The 26778-nt window shown below is 42.2% G+C and overlaps 2 protein-coding genes and 1 non-coding gene across 4 annotated transcripts; all 3 read right to left on the bottom strand.

Annotated features, from left to right (window-relative positions):
* Positions 1-11823: 11823 nt before the first annotated feature.
* Positions 11824-21497, bottom strand: KICS2 (KICSTOR subunit 2). Of its 2 annotated transcripts, XM_056516401.1 has the most exons (4): positions 21175-21461; positions 19164-19237; positions 18949-19085; positions 11824-14546 (listed from the first exon to the last, which is right to left on the bottom strand). In XM_056516401.1, the coding sequence occupies exons 1-4, from the start codon at positions 21407-21409 to the stop codon at positions 13730-13732; spliced, it is 1263 nt and encodes a 420-aa protein (XP_056372376.1). In that variant the 5' UTR covers positions 21410-21461; the 3' UTR covers positions 11824-13729. The 2 variants fall into 2 exon arrangements, with proteins under 2 accessions (XP_056372376.1, XP_056372375.1); XM_056516400.1 differs by having other exon boundaries at positions 18949-19237; positions 21175-21497.
* Positions 21498-22792: 1295 nt separating this feature from the next.
* On the bottom strand, positions 22793-26404 carry RPL18A (ribosomal protein L18a). The gene is made up of 5 exons (XM_056511421.1): positions 26285-26404; positions 25718-25897; positions 25002-25131; positions 23362-23471; positions 22793-22942 (listed from the first exon to the last, which is right to left on the bottom strand). The coding sequence occupies exons 1-5, from the start codon at positions 26300-26302 to the stop codon at positions 22850-22852; spliced, it is 531 nt and encodes a 176-aa protein (XP_056367396.1). The 5' UTR covers positions 26303-26404; the 3' UTR covers positions 22793-22849.
* LOC130248724 (small nucleolar RNA SNORA68) lies at positions 24251-24382 on the bottom strand. The gene has a single exon (XR_008839689.1). It is a non-coding gene; the product is annotated as a small nucleolar RNA SNORA68 (small nucleolar RNA).
* Positions 26405-26778: the final 374 nt, after the last annotated feature.

Below are 26778 nucleotides of genomic sequence, written 5' to 3'. Positions count from 1 at the left end.
CTTATGTAAAACAACTCTGCTTTAACATAAGAAAAATGCTGTTTTGTTTGTTTGCTTTTCTCTTTCTAGAATGAAACATTGCTGTGAAGTATGTCTTCAGGATATATCCTGAGCTTCACAAAGTGGTATTTCCTGATGTCATGATGACTTTCTGGAAAATTCCAGGTCAGTTCTGGCAAACAGCTTTGGGATGTCTCAGCTCCCTCAGCAGAGAAAGCCCCAAGGGCACACAGGGAAAACCCAAAGTACAAGTCAGGGTGCTGGGGACCAAATACTGCCATTAAAATAGCAATACTTAAGAATGCAAAGGAAAAGCTGTCAGACTAAGAACTTCTATTTGAGAGAGACAGATGAAAAATTTAGCAGCCTTGTGTTTTATTTAAGGAGTTCAGCTCAGCAATCTGAGGACACTGAACCCTACAGCTCTTCCTCCCTCCATCAGCACGTGCTGCCCATGGCTCAGCAGGACCCAAGGAGGAGTTCAGGGATATTTATGTCATATAATCTGAGGTGTTCCTAACACTCTTGCAAGTGGCAAGTCTTTCCCCATACTCATGAGTCTCAGCTCTTACCTACCTAAAGGTCCTTCCTATGTGTTTCCTTCAGTTGAGAGCACCACAGGAAGGGATGGAAATTTGCTGCCTTTTAAACTCCATCTGTTAATCATTTATGGTTTGCAAATGTCCTGCAGCCACTGACTTTTCAGAAATATTATCTTTTTGAGACTTCTTTCTTTTTAAAATCAAGTGTCCCTTGGTGAGACTTGAGAGTGTTTTATAGAGAAATAATCCCTATATTTATTTTTTTTAAAAGCCACTTGATTAAACTGCTACAACATCATTTTTCATTTCTCCCACTTATTGTGCAACCAACTGCTTCTGGATCTCTGCAAGGACAAAATCAATACCTCTTGCTTTCTGATTCCAGTCTCCATTACACACACATATGAACACACACATGCAAACAGGTTTCACACCCTCACCCCAAATCTGGAGGATGGGTGCTTCCCACTCCCAAGGCTTTTGCAAATTTCCCTAGTATCTTTCCTAAGGTGACAGACCCACCAAACAGGGGTAACATTCCTCAAGTGTTTTATGCATATACATATAATTTCAATTTAGGAAGACTAAAGGGGACAATATCCCATGTTGAAATCATCTTTGATGGAGTGCATGTGTTTTCCACCATCAAAATCCTTTCATGAGCATCGCTCTTTCCTTCATGTGGATGCCAACTTCTCCTCCCTCCTGGACTTTGCATTTTAACAAGCAGTGTTCTGCAGTCCATTCATGCTAGAGTATCAGGAGCCTGTCATCTCTTGCTTGACTTTGCTCACAGAAGGAAAAAGGGTGGGCCACACTGGGCCAATTTCTTTTAGTAGTTCTTTAGCATGCTGCAACATCTCATTAACACTCCTTGCCGTGTAAAGAAGCAGTTGATGCACACATCAGAAGAGTCTCACTTCGTTTTAAAATTGTTTCTACTAACTTACTAACTGCAATAGTTTGTTGAACATCTTGTAAAAATCTCTAGGACAAACATTCCCCCATCAGAGCTTCCTATTAAAATATTTGGAGCAATATTCCTTCTAGCAAGAGAACAAATTTCTGAGCCAATGCTGTCCCTGTAAATAAATACTTTCCCCAAAGACAAGGGGTTTAACAGTATCTAGCAGCATTAGTTTAACATCACTGAAAAGTTTCCCCAGAGCTCATAAAACCCAAATTTATGAATCAGTGGACTTGCACATCCTCTAAGCTTGTGAGCAGTCTCTAGTTGTGTCACTTCCAACAGTATCCTTCACCTCATTGAGCTTCAAAGTTCTTCAGCAGCTGAACACAGTCAAATCCACCTCTCTCAAAATACAGTGACAGAAACTATGTTTTTATTTGGGAGGAAGAGGGGTGGGGGCACTCAACATGTCTGGGCATAAATCTTCTAATCTGTGGCAGTGTAATGCAAGAGTCACTCATTATTTCAAAAGCCAGTTTTCTTTCATCATCAAAAAGACTGATAAGGTAGGGAAAAAATCACCTTGGTATGAGATTTCTTGCGATCACTTGCCAAAAATCATATACAACAACATACCTGCAGAACAATAGCACAGCTTACAGATCTTTGTGCACTGGCGTCACCGATCTGGGACACAGCTGCACTGACATCACAGTTTATGCCTCACTAGATATCCAAATAAAGATCCTATGAAGTCTTTCATACTTCATTTATTTGTAATTGCCCCATGACCACAGACTTGCATTAACCCAAACAAAAGTAAAGTGAGTAGGTCCTATTGGTGAGCAGGGACTCTCTGAAGAGGCTTTGAAAGGCTTCCAGGGCTGATGCAACATCAGGAGAATAAGATGGGCACTGCACCCCCACCACCCCTCCCTTGTGATTGGTTTTTAGTGTCAATGGGGCAACCCAAGAACGTGCTGGACTTAAGTCCAGTGCTTGAAAGATTCAAAGAGAGCAAAAGCCTGGAATATGTTGTATGAAAAGCAAGAAAATGGTAGTATAATTAGATGATACAACAGAGCATGCTTGCCAGATCTCTAATGAGATGGAACAACATTCTCCCAATATTTTACACAGCTTCTTGTAAAACGAATGGCTCTGAGAAGCCTAAGAAATCCATCAATGAGGGCTGCAGCAGGTTTTTTTTCTTAAATTAGTACACAGAAACCACACAGCTCAGTGAATTTCTGAAAACTTTGGATTAAGGAGTTTAACGTCATTTACTGGAGTAATTATAAAGCTCCAAACAAGGGGAAAAGTAAAAGAAAAAAAGCCCTGGCTTCTGTAGATGTCAACAATGGTGCAGTAAGAGCTGGACTTTGCTTAGAGGAACTAGAACAATTACTCCAGGACATGTAGCCAGTGGTGCTTCTCATGTCAGTGGAATGCTGAAGCATGCAGTGATCAGAGCTTTTTAAAGAAAAAAGGACTTAAAACATATCTGTGATTACTTTCCTAAATCCAAAGTGACACAGCTTCCAGCATAGCCTAGATTCCTACCCAGCACTATACAGGTCCAAATCCCAAGATGCTTCTGAGCTAATACTGTTCCTATGCTCCCTGCTTCCTATGCAGTTCTGCTGGCACACCCAAAACTTACCTGCAAAAAAGCACAGGACAAAATGAAATTGGAGACAATTATGAAATATTGGTGCTATTAGGATGTACACCCCAAATTCACATTCTCCCTTTCCTGGACTTCCTGGTGCCTGCAAATCAGTGTTTATGAAAGCAACACATAAGCCCTGATGTGAAACACCACTAGTGCCATTCATCAGGCTTCATTTTGAAGTGCATGGTATAGCACATACAGAAACTTACATGTGGTGAAGGGTTTAGGGATTTTTAAAGTAGCCATCACCTTGAGTCAAGTTGAATGCATTTTTATCCTTACAAAATCAAATTGCTGGATGTGCTCTGCAATCTAGGAGGTTGCTTTCTTGCACAACTGCAGAAGCACAGCTGATAAGCATGCTCTTGGTTCCTACAGGGGTAAAATAGGGATTACATCCCATTTCCTAGAGAAAGAACCATTGAAAGCAATATCATTTACATACAGTGCACTGGTCCTGTTGATCACAGGATCCCTTCCTGTAAGAGGTAGGCCCTGACAAAGAGGAAGTAATGCCTATCTCATGAATAAAGGAAAACGATAGTGTATGGTTCTTAAAGCCCTAGGAGTAAGAGAAAGCAAGAGTAATTTAATAAAACTGCAAAAAAGATGCATTTGCAAGGCAGAACACATTTTTTTCTCTGTTAAATGGGAGTATTTGAAGCAAATAATCTTAAAATTACTTTTCTCAAATGGGTGCCTAATCCCCAGTTGAGTTGTGTCATTGGCAGACACAGAGGTGAAGAGCACACACAAAGTGTTTGGGAACAGCCCCAGTGCCAGAATTATGTTTCATTAACACACCTTGTATAATGATAGTGCACATAATTAGGTTTGGCTTAGCAATTTATGGCTTGTGAGCGTGTTCTTAACTTCATAAATGTGGAAGGAAAATGTAGCATCAGGACATGGGAAAGCAGGTAGTGACACTGGAAGGGCTGTCAGTGTTCACTGACTGCAGCAGGTGCAAGTGTTTCTGTAGATTTGAGGCAAATGGTTCAGAGCCCCCCAGAATGGCATCCATCACCCTCCTGGAGGAATGTGATGAAAATTCTGCTCCATCACCATGACAACTCGTGCCACACCATTGCTATAGTAACTGGCTGAGCATTATTAGTTTTTAACCATACACTCAATGGCCAGCGTGCAAATGAGGAGGAGCAATGAGGGCCCTTAGCTCTGCCCTGCTGCTGCTCCCACCCCAGCCTGCATTTTTGCAGTGTAATCCAACCTCCTTCCATGTTGCCCCAGCCCCACACTGCCAGCCAAGCTCCCACCACTGCCAGCTCTCCAAACCCAGGTCTGTCTCATCATCAGAGCTCTAATTGCATGTCGGGTTTTACTGTTGGGTTTGTAGTTCCCCCCACCCCGAGTGGTTTATCAGGCTGAGATTAAGTGCAAGGAGGAAATTTCATCTTCCCAGTGATTCACTGAAGATCTGTTCTGTTAATCCAGAACAGGGATGGTGACAGGGTGGCTTTGCTGCGTTTGCGTCTCGTGCACGCAGCCGCGGCATCAGCTCGAAATCCCCCCAAGAGCCAGGATCTCAACACTGTCATGGTGCAGGAATGCATTTACTGCACCACCAACCCCTTGTGATCATCATTTTAATACTCCAGCTCAGGCTGCAGCACTGCCCCCAGCAGCACAGTTGTGTGCAGTGATGTAAAACAGCAGCAGGGAAGCACACACCAACACTTCTCAGATCACATCAAAGCCAAAAGGCTGTGGCTAGATAGTGTCTTACATCTAGCTACCTTCCAACACCAAAGAAGGAAAAATAAATACAATTATTACTGGGGTTTGGCCCAGTCTGGGGACAGAGGGTGAAGCACAAGCTTGGCTGTCATCACAAAAGGATGCAACAGGCTGGGAGGAGTTTGTCCCTGTCTGGGGACACCATCCCCACCTGACTCCAGGCACACCCCCAGGTGCTGCAGGTGGATCAATCATGCTGAAAGAGCCATGAAATCGGCTTGCTCTCCTCTTGGAGGACAGATGGGAGAAGAGAAGGTCCTGCTGGCTTCTCCTTTGACCCTTGTGTTCCTTCCACTTTCCCTCCTATTCCTCCTCTGCCTCCTGCAGGTTCTCTTTGGGGCTGGTTCAGGCTGTAGCACTGGCAAAACTCCTCCACCTCCACACCAAGGGCAGCAGTGGGGTGGCACTTGTGGGGCTTGTGAAAGGTGTCTCTGCCCAAGGAAAGGGCTTGGAACCAGATGATCTTTAACTTCCCTCCTAGCCCAAAATCCCAAACCATTCTGTGATTCTACCACACCCCAAAGCAGCACAAGGACATGGGACCCCAGGGCCTGAGCCACCCAGCCCCATCCCTGCCCCATCCCTCAGCCTCCACTGCCCTGGATCTGGCCATACTTCAGCTGGGACAGTACAACCATTTATCAGAGGTGTATGGAGCTACCAAACACATTCACATACCGATATCCTATGTATATTTATACACCACAGTAGTTCTTCCCACAGAAGACTATCAAAATCCTATTACTTTGCATTAGGCTTAAACCCTAGCCTGATGCTCCCTAAGAGGCCTTTAACAGATCATACTGCACAACCTTGGTAAACAAGAATTTTTTTCTTTTTTACACTGTCTAAGAAGAAAAAAAAAAGGAAAGAAAAAACCTACTCCATCTTTTCTAAACTGGAATGAAAGTTTAAGTGAGTGGGTAATTTTCAAGAGAAAAAAAATCATAAAAGCTCTTTTACAGCTTTTTTTGGCAATCGATAAAAAAGTTGCTTGCAGAGAAGATGAAACAACATCATTTTAGTATTCATATATACATTAAGATATGAAACTAGACACCTTCTACTGCTGTTTACAGCTAAAACAGAACTGCAAATCACTCTATGGGGAAAAAAGACAGCAAGACTCAAACAATGTGACTAGAATAGTAAAATCTATCTCATGTTTATAAATGTGTAGGAGAAGAGTATAAATTATTTTATTCTGGAAAGAGATTCCTAATTACTTTTTTCTTTTTGTTATAATACCACCCTCTAGTGGCACTCTTTCTGCTTTACTGAAGCAAAGAAGTCATTTAACATATCAATCATATGCATTAAGAAACGGTACAAAAATTGCAAATAAGAATCTATTGACCTGCACTGAATTTCAAGCCCACACTCTGCAGTCTCTGAATCTGCATAGTTTTGGAAAAAGCTGTGTCTGGCTCATTTCAAACATAACTTATAAAAATAAGTGCTTAAGAAAATGCTACCGTGAAAATCATAAAATAACAAAGTCCCTTTAACACACATTTGCAGACTAATATTCCAGATAGATGAATTCCTCAATGTTTGGTGAGTAAATTACACTCTGGAGTATGAGGCTTATGGTTTCAATATATTATTATCTTAGCCCCCTGAAGATATTTTCTTTGACAGCTTTAAAGGTAGATGTGGCAAGAGCTTGTGACTGCTCCATCTCTTGACTTGCACTTCCTTTTTGAACATGCTAAAATTCATCAATAAGGTGGTGGTGGGATTTTTTTAACCATTCTCTGATAATTTCAGATAGAAACAACTAGAATGAGCGATTCCTAACTTAGAAGCCATTATTTTAACAAATTAGTCCTAAGCAGAGGTGAGCGTGAGGCACCCACAGCATGTTTAGATATTGAGAGCTTTACATTTTCTGGGATAAGGATTTGGGATATCATGTCAGCCTACAGGGATAGCAAGAAAAATTAGATAGTGACACAAATCCCACTAGGTTGGATCAAGATTTATGCCCATTTATTTTTATACTTGATAGAGAGTGAGTCGCACAGAACTCCAGAAATTTGCCTCCTTTTCTCACTGCAAGGTGCTCTCAGCAGGTCAGCCAGCTTGAGGCAACTCCTGTGCTGAGAAAACTGAGTAAAAATTTTGAAGTCCTCCAAGCAAAGCCAGGCTGAGCACACAGTAACTTCATCATGGAGATGGCTGTTTGCCTACATCCAGTTGAATTTGCAGGCAAAGGTGAAGTGGAGACTTGATACCTTGCACTAATTCCCTGCTTCTGTACCAATAAATGAGGGTCAGGTTTTTCCCAAAAAGCTATTATCCAATGGCACTTGAAAGCAACTTGCTCTTGCTCTTTGCAGACAGGGATGCATGATGAGAAAGGAAAGGCAGCTTTTATTTGGCTTACACATCTTGCTTTCAGCAGAGCTCCAGGCACTTTACTCAGAGATGAACTCTACACCTAGAATGGGACTTAATCTGTCAACTTCTCAAAAAATAGTTTGGGCAGATTTGCATCATGGGATTAAAAGGAGAAAGCTAAACCTGTTAGTACTCCCAATGTCTCATCCCATTCCTCCTGACAAGTGCTGGCATCTCTCAGGCTGCTGAAGGCAAAAGCAGCCTCAGCTCTCCCACTACAAGTCTAGTGCAGAGCCCTCACAAAAAGGCATGTGAGGTATTATAACCCAAGTTTTCATTCTTCAAGTGTTGTCTTCCCATACTTTTATCTCCAGGTGATATGAGGTCTCAGGCAGTCACAGGCAGCCCTTGGTGATGCATCACTCCCAGTCCCTGAAGAACCAGACCCAGCAACTGCCCTGGGAGAACCTGCAGCTTTAGGCTGCAGCAGCCACCACTGATCTGCTGAAAGTGGGGTGGCCCTTTGGCTACTGTTCACTTCTCACAGTGGTGGCTGTGAACCAGTTCTGGGATGCACCCACCCACAAAGCAGATGAGCTTCTCCTCTTCAGGCAATTTAACCTGTCCTCCCCTATTTGCCAAGAGACATATCCAGGCCAGGGAGAAGAAGCTTATTCCTCACCTGAGGAAGCAGAAGAAATACCTGGAGGCTCTGCTGAACATCTGTGTAACCACACAGAAGAGGGAGAGGATGACTTGGATTCCCCTGGTCAAACATTGATATTGGGTATGACATTTTACTAAAATGTTTAAGACACCATCAGGCTGTTCCTACTGCGTGAGGCAATTCCCTGTGCCTGGATTCCCTGAGAGAACTAACTCCAAGACAAAAATCAAAGGCTGAGAATTCACTTTAATAGGGACACCCCCAGCCTAACCTCAGCATCTCTCACTGGTGCTGGCCCTCATTCTGCCAAGGATCACACCATCCTTCCCACAGGAACCTTACAATTCTTGGTTCAAGGTTGTGCATCCCAGCACAGGACCATGGGCTCTGGAATAAAGAATTCAACTTGCACACACTAAAAAGCCTTTATAGCAAATGATGCACACATCAGAGCCAAAAATTTAGTGCCACTAAATATTTTATCAGCTGTGAGCTGCACAAATGAAGCACAGCACATCACTGTTCTGAAGCTTCAGATGTTAGCTTGTAGCATTGTAGCAGCATATTCCAGATAATGACAGGATACCACAAAGCTTGTCTTAATCATCTGCCCAAAATCAGCTGCTCTGCCAAGACTGCTGGTACCTAAAGATGGAACACCTCCCTCCTAGAAAAGGTATAGGTGTTTTAAAGTAGTCATATAAAACAGGCAGCTGCAACTACAGGTGGGGTCTAGCACAGCTTTTTCAGCACATAAAATTTAGATAGATTCCTTTGAAATTAGGCCAGCAGTGCAGAGGCCAACAAATATCTTTTGCTCACAGTCCATCTGCAATGCAGCCCTTCTGCAACTCTTCTCCCTGCCTGTCTTTCCCAGAGCTGTCATCTGCCCAAGCCCATCTTGTACTGACTTGTCTCCCCTTCTCCTGCATTTTGCTCTTCTTGCCACTGCCCTGTGCAGCTGGGGCAAAGCCAGGTCCCAGCTGCAAGCTGGAGAACTCTGCTACCCTACCAGAAACCCTGTGGCTGTAATAGCAGGTTGAAAGTTAAGAGTGAACTGTACTCAAAGAGGCAAACTCCCCCAGAAAAACTCCATAGCAATGACCAGAGTGAGTCAGGCCATGTGTTGAGTGCACGCAGGTACCAGAGAGGGAAAGAAGCAGTTCTTAGAGAAAATTATTGAGTACTTAAAGCAATTTCATGGCAAAAACCTGTTACCTCTATCCTCCAAAGGAGACTTTATGTTCAAATCAATTGCTAACATTAAATCAGAGTCCAGTTCCATCTTGCATTTGACTTGTATATTGTTTTTGCCAGGTCTAATAATTTGCCAGTATAATGCAAATCATTATACTATTGCTGTACTTGTTCAGCATTCTCATTTCCAGAGCTTCTTCTGCTTTTCCCAATAAACAGCTCCCACCTTTGCACAATTGCAGCCCAAAGGCCATCCCTGCAGTGCCACTCAGTAGCTCTTCCTGAGGGCACAACACTGACCTACTGCTCTTGAAGCTCAGGCAGAGCCCAAGCAAATAAGCAGAGCTTGGCCTCTGCTGCACCCACCTGGGCATGGCTGGCTCACAGCTCTGTGACTCTGAAAACAGGAGCAAAAAGGAGCAAACAGGGCAGAAACACCAAACTTTTCAGCCAACTAAGTCAGCTTAGTGCCAGCACTTCTGGAAGCAACCACAGAGCTGACCAGAAGCCCAGGAGCAGCCACACTGTGTGACATCCTACTTTCTGCAACATGAGGGGTTGTAGGCAGTGGGCCAAATAAACAGGACTTGAGGAGTGAAGTATAGCACACTGCTGATTTTCTCAAGCAAAGCTTGGTTATGAGAAGACTGGGACTCAGTACAGTCAAAACTGGCAGCAGGCTAACCTGAAGCACATACACAAAGAAGCCTCAGATAAATTATGTCAAAAAGCTACCAAAGGATCACAAATGTCTCAAAAGGCTCATATATGAAGAGTGGAGCACAGCAGTGATGAGCTGTGTCGGTGCCATAAAATTACTTTCTGCTATAGTGAAAATATTTTTTTTTAAGTGGAGTAGATAAACACCTAGTGTTAGCATTCAAATAGTTACTAGAAGCTTGCATTACTTTTAAATCATTAAAGCCTGAATATTATTCATTATATGCATTATGCATATGTTGCAGTCCTTGGCAGCACAATACAAAATATCTGTTTCCATTCCCTGCACTGTCTTTATGCAAAGGGAGGAGAAATCAAAGAATGTCTTATTCAAGAAAAAACCTGAATACCATATGCAAAAGAAAACAGCTTACAAGACATAAATATAAAATATCTGAAACTTCTTAGAATACATTTGCTGTCAAAATCACCTGTAGGCAAAGGATAATAAATTAAATATTCCCCCAGTATCCTCATGGACTCAAGCAAGTGAGGAAGTACATGGAATTTGCTATGAGATAAGCTTCAACACTGCTATTCTAAGCAATCTGAATGGCACTGGGAATATCAAATCTCAGAACCTGTTTTAAAAATGTTTAAATATGTCTAGAAGCCATGCTATCTTTGCATTTAAAGCAGTCATTTACACATGACTTTCAATGTACATTAGCACATTTCATCTTAGTTAAATTGGTGTAGAGGAAAAGCTGGCAGATGGGGTATCATCCAGTTCAGCAAAAGTCTATTTGTTTTCCAGTTCTTATAGTAAACACACTGATCAAGCTTTCTAGTACTGGAGTTAGTAATGAATATATTTTTTCCAGTTACTGAGTTTCTGGTCACCTTTACTTACTCCACAGATATGTTCCCCCCCTTGCTTAATTATGCAGGTTTTCATTTCTGGCCTAGCCAGTTTTACATCACAGATACAGAATCACAGAATGGCTGGGGCTAACAGAGATCTTAAACACCATCTACATTCAAGCCCCTGCCAGGGCTGGAGACACATTCCACTAGAGAAGGCTGCTCCAAGCCCCATCCAACCTGGCCAGGGATGGGGCAACCACAACTTCCCTGGACAGCCTGTTCCAATGTCTCATCATGCTCATAGCAAAGAATTCCTTCCACATATCTAATCTTCCAGTTTGAACCCAGTGCAGCCTCCCCATTACCTCATTTGTAATTTAAAACATAACTCCATAAAGCATCAAATAAGAAACTATGCTGTGAGTTTTCACAGAACTGACAAATCTATATTCATTCATTCTACACACTCACATTCCCCACACTATTTTTGGTCACAGAACACCTCAACTCTGCAACTCAACAACCCCAACTCTTGCATGTCACCTCTCTTCAGCTTCACCTGCCTTCATCCAAGCCACTTCCCACAGCCTGAGTTTTCTGATATCCATGTTATATTAATTTAAGGCTGAGATCTTAGGAGAGCCACAGGACAGGACTCAGAGACAGCCCCACAAGATTCTACAGCACCCAATTCTTTCTACCCTTTGCCTGCAAATTTCTCCCATTCCCTTCTATCACATACCACAAGAGTAATGGTTATGGCTCCCTTTGGTTCTTCATCAATGGAAATATTCAGAAATTCTTACCCATGAGTCACAAGAATCCTGTGATTGCTCTCCCAAGATTCTCTGAAGAAAAAACTGCAGCAAAACACCTCTTGCACAGAAACATCACCCAGCATCCCATCCCTTCCCTTCCCTTCTGTGACACAATTTGCCAAGAACAATGACATGAGTGTGATGTGAGCTACCAAGTCTGCTGAACAGTCACCTTCCCATAAAAACCACTGTGAACAGCCTCCAGCCATCTCAGCAACTGGTAAAAGCTGCTGGTCTGTTTCAAAGGGCATCAGATTTCCCTTCTACCTCTTCCAACTCCTCCCTTGCAACTCAGAAATGAAGTTTGTACCACAGAGTTTCTTCGTCCAGTTTTCTCTCCCCTTTCCCACAGATACTATGACAGGGAAGTAATGTACAGACAGATAGATTTTGTACAACACTTTATTTACACTGCTGAAGACTGGGAATCAGTTCTGGCAACGGTTTCTTTTGTGTTACTCAGGCTGAGGAAGTCAAAACTACATGTTATTACAAGGTCACTGTCCCACAGAGGGAAGCAAACAGAGTACTGTCATTTGCAACTTCGTCCTGTTAAAATGCAATTCAAGCTGCAAAGGGTAACACTCTTAATAAAACAGGTGCCCTCCAGACGTTGGTATATTTGCAACCCCTGTTAATTTCTAGTGGCAAAGAGCAGACTGAGCAAGTGGTGCTGCAGTCACACCAAGACTTCAGGTAAAAAGCAGTAGCACAGATATTCAAAACAGGCTACACACAGCTAGAGCAAAGCATGGAAGGTTCCATTTGGCACAGAGTGGAAAGTCAGAGCTTGTATTTCAAGAACAGAACGTGCTCATATGATTGCAAAAAGTCAGCATTTGCAGAGAGGCAAGAAAAGTTACCACAACCTTCTGTGGGAGAGAAAGGGAATCATTAAAAGACACATTTGCAAAAGTATCTTTTATAGTTCAATCTTAACAGAAACTATGATTTTGACTTAAACTCCCTTTTGAAACCAACTTGTGTTATTATACATGACATAGTGTCAACTTATGACCTTACTTTACTACACTTGTATGTACACCAGTTTTCCTGAACCCCCGTGAAAGTGCGTGCACAACTGCATAGCTAACAGTCAGAAGAATCCTGCAATGTAAGGCTAGAGGCACAGCCAAATTGACCCCTTTATTGTATTTGGAAACCCTCATTTCCAAACTAAAGCACTTTTGGGGTAACTAGAAAACATACTTTTTCTAACCCTGCAGCCCATTAGTGGCGAAAGAATGAGGTAAACTTACTGCATAGGCTATATATTTAAATCCAAATCCCCAAAGTGTTTTGGCTTAATTATGAAATTATTTAAAACTCAACAGAGAGAAAAAATAATTATAAATACCTAAAAACAAATCTAGGTTGACACTAACAGCATATTAGACAATAAATCATTTAGAAAGGGTATTTTTTACTGCCATTTTTTTCTTAAGTTAGCCAGACAAAAGCACAAATTGGAAAGAGCCTTGGTGCTTTTCCCATGGAGCTGCTCCTTCTAGAACACCTGCTCAAATTCAGCTTGTCTGCTCCAGTTAGTCTGAGCCAAGACTGGGCCCACACTGTCACAGCACTCCAGAGAATACCAGCCTTCCAGGCCATGCTGCAGCTTTTCTTGCCCCAGTCCAAGCCCTGAAGCAATGACCAAGCTTTACAACACAGGGCATATAGAACAGAATTACTAGTGATTAACTGAGTGTCAGAGACCTCAATTATAATTTTAAACCATTTGGAAACTAAATTATAATTAACAATAGGGACTTTTCTGATTCTCTTCTTTTTATTTAAAATGTATCTTTGCAGGTTCACTTATTTTTTTAACATTCCCTTGCATCAGTGTTTAGTTCCCAGAAATCATTCCTGCCAGACAATGCAGTTTTCTGAAAAGATAGTATCTTCCATCCTCACCACATTTTCAATAAACTCTGTAGAAGACAGTCAATGATCAGACTGATAAAGTGCATATATTCCTTTCTGATACAGGCAACAAAACTGTGGACTAAAGAAAATAAATCATATTGGAAATTGAAAACCACATCAAAAAAACCCCACAGTGGCTCTTTACCACCCCACAATTAAGTTGCCCCACTCAGTACTGCCCAAAAATACTTTTCTTCAAGTGTCTGTTAGATTTAAAAAAAAACCAAACTTATACATTTAAAAAAAAAAATGGTTCCTTTTCAATTAGACTCTGAGAATCAATCACAAATTTATGTAACTTTGAAAGTTACAGCTCCCTCAAGGCTGGCATAGCGCCTTGACAACTTTTTAGCAGTTTGTAGTTCACCCTTTGGATCCAGGTTTCAAGCTGGCAAAAGCTTTGGAGTTCTTAAGGGAATGTGAAATTTCATTGAGAAAAGAAATAAAATGGTAGTCCCTTTCTGACTTCTTGGACTCAAAAATAACTACAATGGTAAAGTGAGGTTCAGGGCGAGTCAGAAAGTAGGTGCTTTGGACTTTGTCATCGTAGAAGTGAACAACCTTCTCCAAACTGTTGAGGTCAGAGGTTCTATCAGTCATAATCATGATCACATTGGGCCAGTGCATAACAGGCCTGTCACTGGGCAGAGACACCACTGCAGGATACTGATCCACTCCTTTGGGGGCTTCCCTGTATGAATGGGGATGATGATAACCATGTCCCTGGAAACTCTCTGATCCACGATTGTCAAAAATTAAGGAAACATTGACAGCATCATACTTCCGGATGAAGCTGGAAATTTTCCCAAAGTAATCAGGATTTGTTTTAGCAGTCAAAGTTTTCATTTCAGATGCTGTTGTCTGTCGACTAAGGGCCTCATGAAAGTAAAAGCTAAACTTGGCAAGGAGAATGTTTTTGAGCTTCATCAGCCAGAGGAAGAGGTGTGGAGGCTGCACAGCCTTCTGAGACTGCCCTCCAAACAGGTGCTTCTTGGTCTCCCGCTGTTTCTCAAAAATTTGGCCCCAAGTCTGTAGCTTTGTGTGAGCACTGTGCAAGTTGACCAGGGATGGAAGGAACTTCCACTCTGAGATCTGAGCCTGAGCCTTTAACAGGTGTAAAAGCACATCTACCTCCAGCTGGAAACTGCTTTCAAGAGGACTGAGGATTGGATGATGAAATCTAGAAAACATAACATCAGTCAAGACATGAGAACTGCTGTACACAATGGTGAAATAATTAGATAGTATTTGCCAGTTAACAGACAAAAGATCAAACATCAAAGCAGAGCAAACTGTAAACAAAAAATAGTATTCTTAATTTAAAAAACAGGCTTTTTTTACATAATTAGGGTAAATATTTTCATGAACAAACAGCACTTCACATGTGACAAAAAAAACACCTGTCAGACATTTCTCTATCAAAGTAAGGGAGTTATATTTCATCAGCTCAAGAACAATCACAGTTTATCTTAATCCATGAACTACTATAAGACCATTTCTTTTTAAATTCAGGTGATTTTGTTCCAATTTAAAATCTCTTCTGGCAGTAATATATGTCTTGATGGTTCTGGAGTAGTAGTAAGACATTAAGTTATATCAAAGGAATTATGTTATAAATCTGTTGTTCACATAGGGGAGCTATGAGGAAGCCAAGCTGAGCTTGGTTTCGCTTTTCAGAACCATAATTAACTCCTCACTTTTTTTCCTGACGTTTAGAAAATATACAGATGCACTCTACCTCTCTTCCCATGATACTCAAATTGTTTGCAAATTTATAACATCATCAATAACATACTTAATTGAAACAGTGAAAAACTGTAATGCAAAATATATAACTTTAGAAATAAGTGGCCTTTTAGTAAATGTGTTCCCTCATTAATATTTAAGATTCAAAGAGGTCTCTTATAAAGAACAATGAACAGTTCAAAGACAAGACTTGATGAGGTTTCCATTTAAGTAAAGACATTTACTGTCTCACTTCAGAAAAATATCTTGGGCCTTGTTATTGGTTTAAAACAACCAAGTTTATACAGAATTTTTCCAACTTTTAAAACTAAAGCAATGTCATTATTCCTGTCAACTTCTAGGACACAACAAATACAACTGGTTTTGGAAACAGCTGGTTCAAGACCAAAACACTTCATTTTGTAGTAGACCAGAAGAGAGAATGAAAATGTCAGGCTTTTCATCCCCCTCCACTACTTTTCCTTTGGCTTATGAGAAATGTCTGACTATTTTATAACTGATCTGTAAGCATCTCTTTTTTTTTTTTTTTTTTTTAAAGCCACAATTTGTATCTTGCAAGGATTTGTTATTAAGATGCAAGTCCAAATTTATTTGAAGAAAATTAAATTAAGAATATCATAAACCAGCTGATGCATCACGTTGGGCAAACTGGCCTGAGTGGGTGACCAGGCACCTTCTGCTGACACAGCACATGTCAGCAACCCTCAGGTCAACCTGCTACATTTACCCTCAGGTACAACCTGCAGAGATCCAGTGTTTACTGGCCACTCTGGTGGGCTGGGAAGTCCAGAGCATATTTACATTTCTTTTAACAAACAATAGTCAACTAAAAATAATTTCTAACAGTCAACATTAAGTATCTCCAATGGTTTTGGGATTCACCAGAAAACCAGTTTTGTTGCTGTGTATTTTAAGAGGGCATAAAAAGCATTATGCAACATTATTTGTAGCAGTCCCATTAAATGACACCCTGCACAGAGTTTTAAACACATTTGCAGTCAAACCAAGACAATTTTCTTCAATCTCAAAATCAATTTAAAAATCCTTTTTAAGGCAGCACTGCCAAAATCTCCTGGATTAACATTCTGATGTACAGTTTCCCACTTCTACTTTGCTTCATGGCTTTCTTAATGTTTCACTGTCCAGCAGTATTTGCTAAACTGTTTTAATCCAAAAAAACACACCTCAGCCACAGCTGAGAAGCTTGATACAGTTGCAGAATAAACTGGAGTTGTGTACTAAGTATATCTGCTGCATCAGAGTTTTGTAACATAGAAGCATCCAACTGAGCTCAGTCTCATGCAAAACAGACAAGTTTTTACAATATTTCATAAGCCAGTGTCAAAAACTTAAAAACACAGGGGAAAACTGATTTTTTCCTCCTAATCATTCCTGAAAGCAGAGGAATGGTAGTTTTGTTTTGCAGACTGTGAAGAAGCCGTATTTTCTTTCCTTCCAGAGGTCACACACTCACGCACATATTACACAATACTACTAGATAAAAAACATTAAACGTTTAAAAATTATTACATCAAAATAGGTGTTACAGTTACTTATTCATTTTATACTAAGCTTCAAAATAAGTGTCACAGTTTCTTATTCATTTTATACTAAGCTTTTAAAGGATCCTTTTTAAAGGATCTTGCTTCTGATGCTGCTTTAGTTATTTAAGATCCCACCCAAACCAACAGTTAAAAATTTCAGAAGCTACTTCTCCAGATGTATTCTAGAGAAAAATTAAAGGGAAAATGTCAAGTACTGGCCACTTACAAGTCAGCAATAAGTAGTAATAAAACAGTAACAAAAAAGCTTTAAACTGTTCAGGAATTAATGCTATTTCAGATACAATGTCTTGTTAACAGCCAATTCTGCTATTCCTTTACCAGCAAGCAGGTATTTCCTCTACATTATCTGATCAGCTATTTTCACAGGTAAAGGAAAGAAACCAAGGCCAGAACCTGTTTTAAAAATGCTCATCCTGTCCAGCTTTAGCACAGCTGGCTGAAATAATGGCACACATCCTCAACTACAAGCAAGGATTACACTGAAAGAGGGAAGAGGCTGGGTAAGGATGAGTTTATATGATCTTTCACCTGTAGCAGAAATGCCTTGCAGCCAGTATATATCAACATAACACACCCCAGAAACTGATTTGAGATACAAAGAAACTAAAAGGAAGGACTAAAGGAATGTATCATTATACCCACTTTTTTCAGAAGTATTCTCTAGGTCAGTGGGGAGGAGCACACTGCAGCTACTGAATTAGCTCAATCTTAGATTGCCTCCATCTTAAAGACTGCTTGTTAACCCAAAGCAATATCATCAGTATTTTTTCCAGGGAGACATTATTTATTTTTTAAAAGATGTTATAATATGTATAGTTACATAATATATATTATATAAACAAATTATGTAACATATAATACCTCAGAAGAACAAATGCACCTGTGAAATTTACTTATATAGCACAATAAAACATTTCTTATGCAGGTATAGTCTCCAATCACTTCATCAAAGTAAGAATTTCAGTTGTCAGATTTTTAACAGTGCTGTTGATTCAGCACATGCTTGGATCAGATGGCAGTTGGTAGTGTACAAGAGAAATCAACTTGTCAAGAAAAAAAAAACATCGAACAAAAAAATGCCAACAACAAAACCAGCCAAAACCCTAAACTTACTTCCTTTAACACCTTAAAGTTTATCACTTTAGGAAGGAAAATATATCTAAGTTTTGGGTTTTTATTGGACTAACAGCCCTGATATTTTAAGTGATCACAAGCCAAGAACTGCAAAACATCATTACTAAGATCATATAGACTAGTTTTGATTTTTCAAATTGCAAAATTACACAGCAATTTGCCAAGGGTATCCCCCCAAAAACAGGAAATCAGCTGAAATGCTTCAATTTGGAATATAAGAACGCGCTGAATTATTTTCATTTTTCCTAGTTGAACACTATAAAAATCATAACTGAAAAAAGCAAGAGCTATGAATATTCTCCCCAAAAGTCTTCTTAGACACTATTTCACTAACAACAGTCTACAGAAATTCAACCACATCTGACAGTTAACTTCCTACAATGGCTACTTTTTTTGGTTTAAAATGAAGACGCAGAATTTGAGTGTGTTGACAAGCATTCAAAAATTCTCTTTTAAACTGCCATCACTTTCAAGGCACATAAATTAGATGTGAAATACCCATCCTACCCTCATTTAGAACATCCCAGGATTTCTGTAAAAGGAACTATTAAATCTTAACTTCAAGAAACCGTATTGGCAAGGACCAGTCTCAGAGGTACTCCTTCTACTGGCTCCAAGACCTCTGAAGAAAAGTGGTAACACAGCACCATAAAGCCCTCCCAGCTAGGTCAGATAGTTGTGATGTAGCTTTAGATCTAAGCAAACATATATTCCTACTAAAAAGTAAGATTGTCACACAATTATTTGCTTTACTTATGTCACCTTTACTGAAGTCTGCATGAAATTAAGGCTTGTTTCCTCTCCCCTGCCAAAGAAAAAGTTCAAGCCTTGCATCTTATAAAAGGAAAATCACACTTCCTCTCTCCTGAAAATGAACATGCTGAGCATCAATTAAGGCATAGGGAAGAAGGCTCCAAGTACACCATGATCAGACTCCCTTTGTTGTTTTTCTTCTTTTGAAGAATCTTCTTGCATCTGATGCTGCTGGCCAGCACAGACTTCACACATGAACTCATGAAGGGACTGTGCTGTTCAGCAGTCAAAGGACAGCAAAGTCTTTAGGTTTGCTTTGAACTTCAACATCAGGTATTACAGATCACATGTCTGAATACGTACTGCCAGCAAAGAAGCACTGACCTTGAACTGTATTTCTTTAAGATGGATTCCAAAATGTTTACCAGTTCCTCAGAGTTAATGAACTTTTGGGTGCTGAGCGTGTACATTTTTTCATAGAAGTCAGCAATTTCCATCCGAGCCTGAACAAAAAAACAGAGCTGTTCAGACAGGTGAGAAAGCAGCTCTTCCAAGTGAGGAGCTGTTCCTCCTAGTGCATTGTGACCCGTCGCCACCACCTTCTTCAGCTCATTATGCAGAGATGTGTAGATGGTTCGGATGGAGTCCTTTCGGCTGAAGAATGACTGACCACCTGTTCAGATAAATATGGAGGTATTACCAAAATCCAGGGACAGCAAAGATAGACAGCAACACTGAAAAAATATTGTAATTATACATCTAGTTGTTTGTAAGTATTGTTTAATTACAGTACTTCTTTTAACAAAGAAATAAATTTCAGTGTCCTATTCTGCACACAACTGAATTACAGTGCATATGCTCAGAAGGACTTTATGTAATTTCATGCAAGCTACACTTGTCCCACATCACATCTTAGCAGCCAATAGCTGCTGCAAAACAGTAACTCCTTCACAGTTGCCTCAGTTACGACTTGACTTTTAAGAAACCCAAGGCTGAGTTAAATTTGCTGCTATGATACATGACCTGGAAATACTGTTATCTATGGAAGTTAGAAGAATTAAGTCATCATGACTTGAGTGATCAAATTTTAATAGCCTCCACTACTATTAGTAACTCTAGATGTTTTCCAGAAATTCCCTTAACAATCCCTCTTCAATCATGAAGCACTCAAATTCACAAAGCAACCTTTAAATGGGAACCATGTGCTCAATCTGTGTGTACAAATCCAATGTTTCTAGTCCCTACACAACCTCAGTAAAAATCAGAATTCAAAGGGAAAACAATCACACTTTATCCCAGTGAGACCACAGTGCAAGTTAATCCATAACTAAAACTTGGAGGGTGGGTGGGAAAACAAGAAATCATCTGTGCTCCCTTCTACTATGAGGAATTTAAAAAAGAAAAGACAGGAGTAAAGGGTCAAAGTAAAAGATACTTAACTTTGATATTACAGAAAGACTGGACAAATGTACTACCCTTATTTCATAGTTTCTATTTACAGAATACCTAATTGCCATTCTGGCAGTCAACAGCTGCAGCTCTCAGCAAAGACCATAGGGATTGAGTCTGAATCTTTTAAAGATTCCAAATTTAGGTGCCATTTTGAAACCACTTATAAATTTTGTAGTGCTGGATAGTTCTTTCCACGTTCCTTTCACACATATAATGTTCATTTGAGGTAGAAAGGTAGAGAACTGGCTATCATAGCGAAACAGTTCCCACTGTAACACATGAGTAGCCTCCCGGGCATAGGCAGGAGGAAGAATCATCTACTGCAGTTGTACGAAGTAAATAAACAGACAAAACTTTGCCCCTTCTGTTGTCAGCTTCATCCTTTCTGCAAGCACCATATGCACTCTTCAGAGTCAGCCTTATAGACAGAGTTTTTGCTGTAAAAATCTTCTTATAAATAGTTCCAAGTCATCACTTAAATAGTAAAGCCGAATATTCTTGATCGTTTAATGTGCTATACATCAGACTCATATCCTTTGATCCATTTTCCATACCCATCTGCAGTTCAAAAAGAAAATAAGCAGCTTTGCCTAGAGGGTAGCATCATGAAAGCTCATTCTGTGCCAGTTTGGAATTTTTCTATTAATGTACTGACAAAACATGACCAAAGTTTCCTGAGATCCTGCAGTATCTGCATGGGTAACATGCAGATGCTATCTCCAGCCCCAAGTACTTACACATACGGCTCTAACATGAAGCGAAAAAGCTTTAACGCTCTGGTCACCGCAGTAAGCTCATCTTTGCCTGTATCTCAGCCAGAGATCTCAACACAGAAACACCTCTGGCTAATTCTTGGGAAGGGCGGGTAGGTACCCTGCCGGCCAGTGAAGAGATGCAGCGACCGGCACCACAGCCAGTGTACGACCTGCACAGCACGTGTCCCCTCGCTCACGCTTTAAGGGCAGCACAGCCGGTTTCCCGGCGGGCGCACGGACACTCGCTAAGCCAGCACCCGTCCTGCAGACGCACAGACCCGCACACACCGCCGAGGCAGGGTGCCGGGGACCCGGGTGCCGGCCCCGCGCGAACACCGGCTGAGGGCACCTCCCGGCCGCCCCCGGGCTGGGAGAGCCGGTCCCTCCCTCCCCGCAGCGGTACCTAGCTTCTGTCCCAGGAAGGTCATGCTGTGATAGGCCTTCTCGGCCGCCGCCAGGTGCGCCAGCCCGGCCAGCAGCGCCAGCCAGCTGGACCCCGCGCTCTTGTTGGCCTCCCGCTCCTTCTCCACATTGTCCTTGGCCTTGTCGTAGGAGAAGATGCCCAGGTGGGAGAAGAAGGTCTCCAGCACGGCCTGCTCCACCGGCACGGGCGCTCCCAGCGGGATCGACTCCCCCATCCCGCCCGGCGCCTCCGCAGCGGCCGCCACTTCCGGGTCCGGCGCGCGCTCGCCCGCGCGAGGGAGCACGTGACCGGCGGGCTCGGGGTCACGTGACGGGCAGGGGCGCGCTCTGCCGGCGGGCGGGGCAGCGGAAGCGCGCGGAGCGCCGGGTCCGCCCGCCCGCGCTGCCGGCCTGCGTCTCGTGCTGGAGCGAAAAGCTCACTGTCCTGACAAATTGTTCTTCGTTAAAAAAGGTCTCGAGGTCATTCTGTGGCCACTATTCCCACCTCTTTAACTCCACAGGACCCGCTTGCTACTTTGGGGTTATAGTTTTTCCCTCCCTTGCGACTGGGGATACTGTGGATTGCCCACACTACTCCCATTCAGTTCTTGTTTCAGACACAAAAGCTGCCTGAACTGATTCTCTGTGCAGGCCATAAAGAGCACAAGGCTGAGCCAAGGCTGCAGAAGGGAAGCTCACTGTGGCCACACTGACTGGTCCCAGTTCCGCAGAGCAACTACCCGCCCTTGCACTGACAGACAGCACCTCTCCAGATGGAGTGGCAGCTCTCCAGCTTACACATTTCCCGTTTCCTCTCCGCACGGAATTTCCCAGCACCTGCAGCTGCTTTTAAGCTGACATCTGGACAAAACACAGCATCAGTTCTCCAACACTGGTATGATGCATGTACTAATTTAAGCAGCTGACTACCTCTTGTTCAGGAAACACCATCACTGAAAATGGGCACCAGATGCAAGTACCACCTTTAGGTATGAAGAAGCTTTTTAAATAAACCTCAAGTACAGTGTCTACAAGCATCTTACTCTAAACAAATTTGCCAAAGAATTTGGGTTTGGATATAAAATTTTTGTAATTTTCATTCATTGGTCTAATATAAAATCTACAAAGCCCTTAATCACTTTTCTTTTCTAGGCACAGGCATTCCTGTACACATCCTTGAGCTTACTCAGAGTGGTGTTTAACATCCCTAAAAAGGTATCAGTTAGAACTGAAATTTTGGCTTCAAATGCTTAAAATTTGAAGCAGCTTAACTGCAGTTATGAAGTCTTTATTCTTACAGCTGAAAAGTCTGAGTTCAGCATGCACCAGAAACTGCGTTCTTCCTGAACTAAACTGTTCACGTAGTGTGCCAAAGGGACAAAATGGATGTACGATTTTACAGCTGCTCAACAACTGACTTCTCTGACCTGGAAAGTAGGTTATTAAAATCTTAATTATTGATGGGATATCTTGGTAATTTAAGTCAGCACTTGAAACACTCACCTATTCAAGGCAATCACAGCTGTGAATAGTAGGCTGCCAATGGTTTACAGAAAATAAAGAGTAGGAATGGGGACTCCTAGATAATCGGGACACAGTCTCCAAAAGACAACTGGGAGTGAAAGGTTCCAATAAGATCTTTATTGCAACACAGAGTTGACAACATGTTTTTGTATTTAATAGAAAGTATTGGGTCTCTTGGTGGTGAAACGTGGTTTGTGCTGGCGACGCAGAACTCTGTGTGGCAGCGGGAACTTGATTTTAGAATCCTGCAAGAAAAATGTTTTTATGTCAATTGAGATATCAGATGAACAACAGAAAATAATTTGGAATAAAAAGCCAAGCTGTATTCAGTGACTAACTTATACTCAGAAAAGCAATACATCCACAAATTAAGATATACTTCACAGGAATTGAGAAATTACTTAGTTTTGCATTATTTCTTTCAAAGTAATGCCAGTCAGAGGCATGTTTTCTGCACCATAACGTGTATTTGCTTTATTGTGACTTTTTTCCAAATACTTGTAGCAGTAGAAGCCTTGATCATAATATACCATAATCATGAACATACGCACCCAAGTTTGGTTCCTGCCCTATTTCTGGCTGCAAAGCAGACCTGTACCACACAAGAGGTCCAGTCCAACATCAGACCAGGAACCACCAGCCACTGCAGTGTTGGCTCACTTACATGGAACTGCTTGACTGCTGGTCTGCGGCACTTGCTGGCAGCAATTTCCTCAACCTTCATGATCTGGATTGAGTGAGCACGAGCACGATGACGGGCTCCCATATCACGGTCTGGAACAACAGAACTCATTAAAAATAAATTTTTCTACATGTTCAGTTCAAGAATCTTACAGCCTTTTGTTCAAGAAATGTTCATAGTGCCATCTGCAACTTATAAAATTTCTGATCAGCTGCAATTAAAATCATGGTTTCTATTATGTAAAGTGATGGCAAATATCACAAAACCAACAACCAACAAGCATCAGCAAATTCTTCCTGTAAGTTCTAAGCAAGCTCCTCAACAGGAAGAGCCATCTTATTTTTCTTGTCCAATTTCAAGAAAGTATGCATGGACACAAGTAATATACCCAGGACTATTTATTCTCTTACATAAGAAAATCCTGTGATTCAGAATGAACACTGAAATATCGTTACTGGAAAAACACATGAACTTCGAAACACCTTCCCTTCTAAAGGGAAGTGCAAATAAAGCAGGACCTGAGGATAACTTTACTTTTATTGAAATTGAGCAGCAATAGGACTATGAATTGATGCTCATCCCACATAATCAGGCTTTCTGAATAGGAGGAAGCATCTTACTTAGGCTACCTGAAAATTCCTCTATTCAGCAGTGCAAATCACTGGCTTCAAATCACATCCATAACTGGGTGCACAAGGTATGCCTGCTGAAATACTACTGTTCCCCATGAAGATCTAACACACCTATTAAAAACTTACCTGTCACAACTCTTCTTGAACATAAAGTACCAGTCATTTTATCATGAAAAATAAAGTTCCTGGGCCTCTTAAGCAATATTTCAGTATGTTCGTGAACAAGGATTATTGCACGTTAATGTAGAACCTTAAATTTCACTTTCAACAGCACTTCAGCTTTTGAAAGGCGACAAGGTACATTTAATATTTGCACACATGACAAGAATATCATTATTAAGAACAATATTCTTTGGGTTTTTATGTGCAATCAGTAGTGCTTGTAATACTTTGGAGTCAAGTATCAACAGTATCAGCTATACTGATAAAGGGAAGTAAAGGAACCAGGAAAATGGTCTATCCTCAAGTACTTCACAAAACAGATTGAAATCAGGACAACCATTAATTGTCCCTGGAATAAGGCAATGAGATTTTGGAGTAAGAACAGAAGATTTTTTTTTTTTTACTTACTCCATAAAGGACAGATGCTAATATATTCCACATGATCTCTGAAATACTCTCTTCACAACATTTGGGAAGATATATTATCCTAAAACAGCAGAGTGCAGGAAATACACACAGTACCTGAAAACTAATTCTCAGTTTGCATAGCAAAACTGATTACAAGAGTGTAGAAAGACACACAAAAAAGAAGTGAGAGTCAGTTTTCCAGTCAGAGAAACTGTACAAAGGGAGGTACCAAGTCAGATACCACACGGATAATAGAAAAACATCTATGGAATATCTGGCAGCCCCCTCCTTTAATTTGCCAGTGTTTCAGTTATTGCACCATGGATTGAGTCAGCATGCCTTATGCCCAGTTTGAGATTTAATCTTTTGCTTGTGCACTGATCCTACTATTTTACACCTCAAACAGTTACATATACTTACAGCACTGAGTGACAGCACCCGCAGTGGTCAAATCTCTGTACTCCCTGTACATGTTGTGGGTTCCACTACGAGAATCATAGCGCAACCAAATACCAAAATTTTTTACCCGCAGAGGGGACTTCTCATACACCTAGAATTACACAAGAACATGGAAGTGGTTAGAGATAATGTACTATCACCATTTTACAATTTTAATAATAAATATTTCAGAGCTTTAACAAACCAGTTTTGTTAAAAAACAACTCTGCTCTCTTTTCTCTTACTAACATAGCTGGATTTATGTCTTGATAATTAAGAGAAGAAAGTATTAGTAATTAAAAAAAAAAAAATACAAGATTTCAGCTCTAAAGAGTGTTCAAGGTAGATATGTATAGATATGTTTGTATGTAAACATACAAACATTCACTTTCCCAAGGCTATGAATGTCCCAATGCGTTTTAAAAGGTGCACTGCACAATGAACCTAGTCTAAGAACAAGAGAGCAACATTAAACACATAGTCCATGATTTTGAAGCAGTAAGTAAATTTCTATTCCGTTTACAGGACATATACCACTACTTTCAGAAACCAAACTTGTCACTCCTTTTCACAGCAACTGAAAGATTAATGGATTTCAACCTCACACCCCATAATTGTGATTCCTATAAAATTCTTCCACATACACCTGCTATGATTCCGTAAGAACCTCCCACATTTTTAGGTTTTCAATCTTTCACCTGGCCACAGTACACAATCTCTCCAGAAGACTTCTTCATTTTCTTCAGCTGAGAAACGAAGTACCAGAATCGGGACTTGGCGACGACATGGTTCGGAGCGAAGATCCGCATGCGGTACAGAGGCGGGGTCGTGCATTTCGGCGTGGGCAGGCAGCGCCCGACCACCTTGTACTCCCGCAGCTGGAGGGACACGAAGAACAGGAGGATCGCAGAGTGAGCGAGTCGCGGAGCCACTGCCGCGCTCGCCCCGCGCCGAACCCGCGGCTTCTCGAAGGAACAACGCGACGAGAGCAGCTCAATCCAGAACTAGAGAGAGCCCTTTGCGCTAGGTGGGTCGATCTCCCGGCGCATCTCCCCGCGGTGCCGCCCGCAGATCTGGGTCCGCACCCGGCGGGAGCGGCGCCGCCGCCATGTTGCCCGCTCGCCGCCTCACAGGCCAGGCGGCGCTTTTCGGGTACGCACGGGCCACTTTCGAGCGCTACAACCCGCCACCGCTGCCCTCCCGACCGCCACCTCGGCCGCGCTCCCGGCCGCAGGCGCGCCCGCCGGGCCCCGGCCCGTACTCACGGTGCCCGACGCCTTCATGGCGCTCCTCCGCCGCGGCCCGCAGGAAAGGAAAGGGACGGCCGCGTGCGCCGCCGCCTCACGTCAGTCACCCAGCCCCGCCCCCGGCGGCCCGCGCGGCGATTGGCTGCGAGCAGAGCGCCATTGGAGCACGCGGCTGTCAGTCTCCGCGCGCGGCCCTGGCTTCCGGCCTGGCGGCGCCGCGTGGCCCGGCTCGACCGGCCCTGCCCCGTGCTCCGCAGACAGCCCGGCCCCGGCCCCGGCCCCGGCCCCCTGTTCCCGTCACCGAGGCCGCGGGCCTGCATGGTCTCAATAGAAGGAAACCTAGTTGTGCGTGACTCCGTCTCCGGCCCGCCCTGCTGGCGTTGGCGCGAAGGACGCGTCAGGGAGGCTCCAGGCGGAGGCACCGCAATCCCCTCGGGGCGGTAGCCGGGAGCGGAGGGCTATCGGGGAAACGTCTCTCGCTCGTCATCCTCTGGGAGAGCGAGATCACTGGT

Source organism: Oenanthe melanoleuca, chromosome 1A (assembly GCF_029582105.1).
Source record: "Oenanthe melanoleuca isolate GR-GAL-2019-014 chromosome 1A, OMel1.0, whole genome shotgun sequence".
Classification (NCBI taxonomy): Eukaryota; Metazoa; Chordata; class Aves; order Passeriformes; family Muscicapidae; genus Oenanthe; species Oenanthe melanoleuca.
Note: the sequence above shows the minus strand (reverse complement) of the source record. Positions and strands in the feature narration are given on the sequence as shown.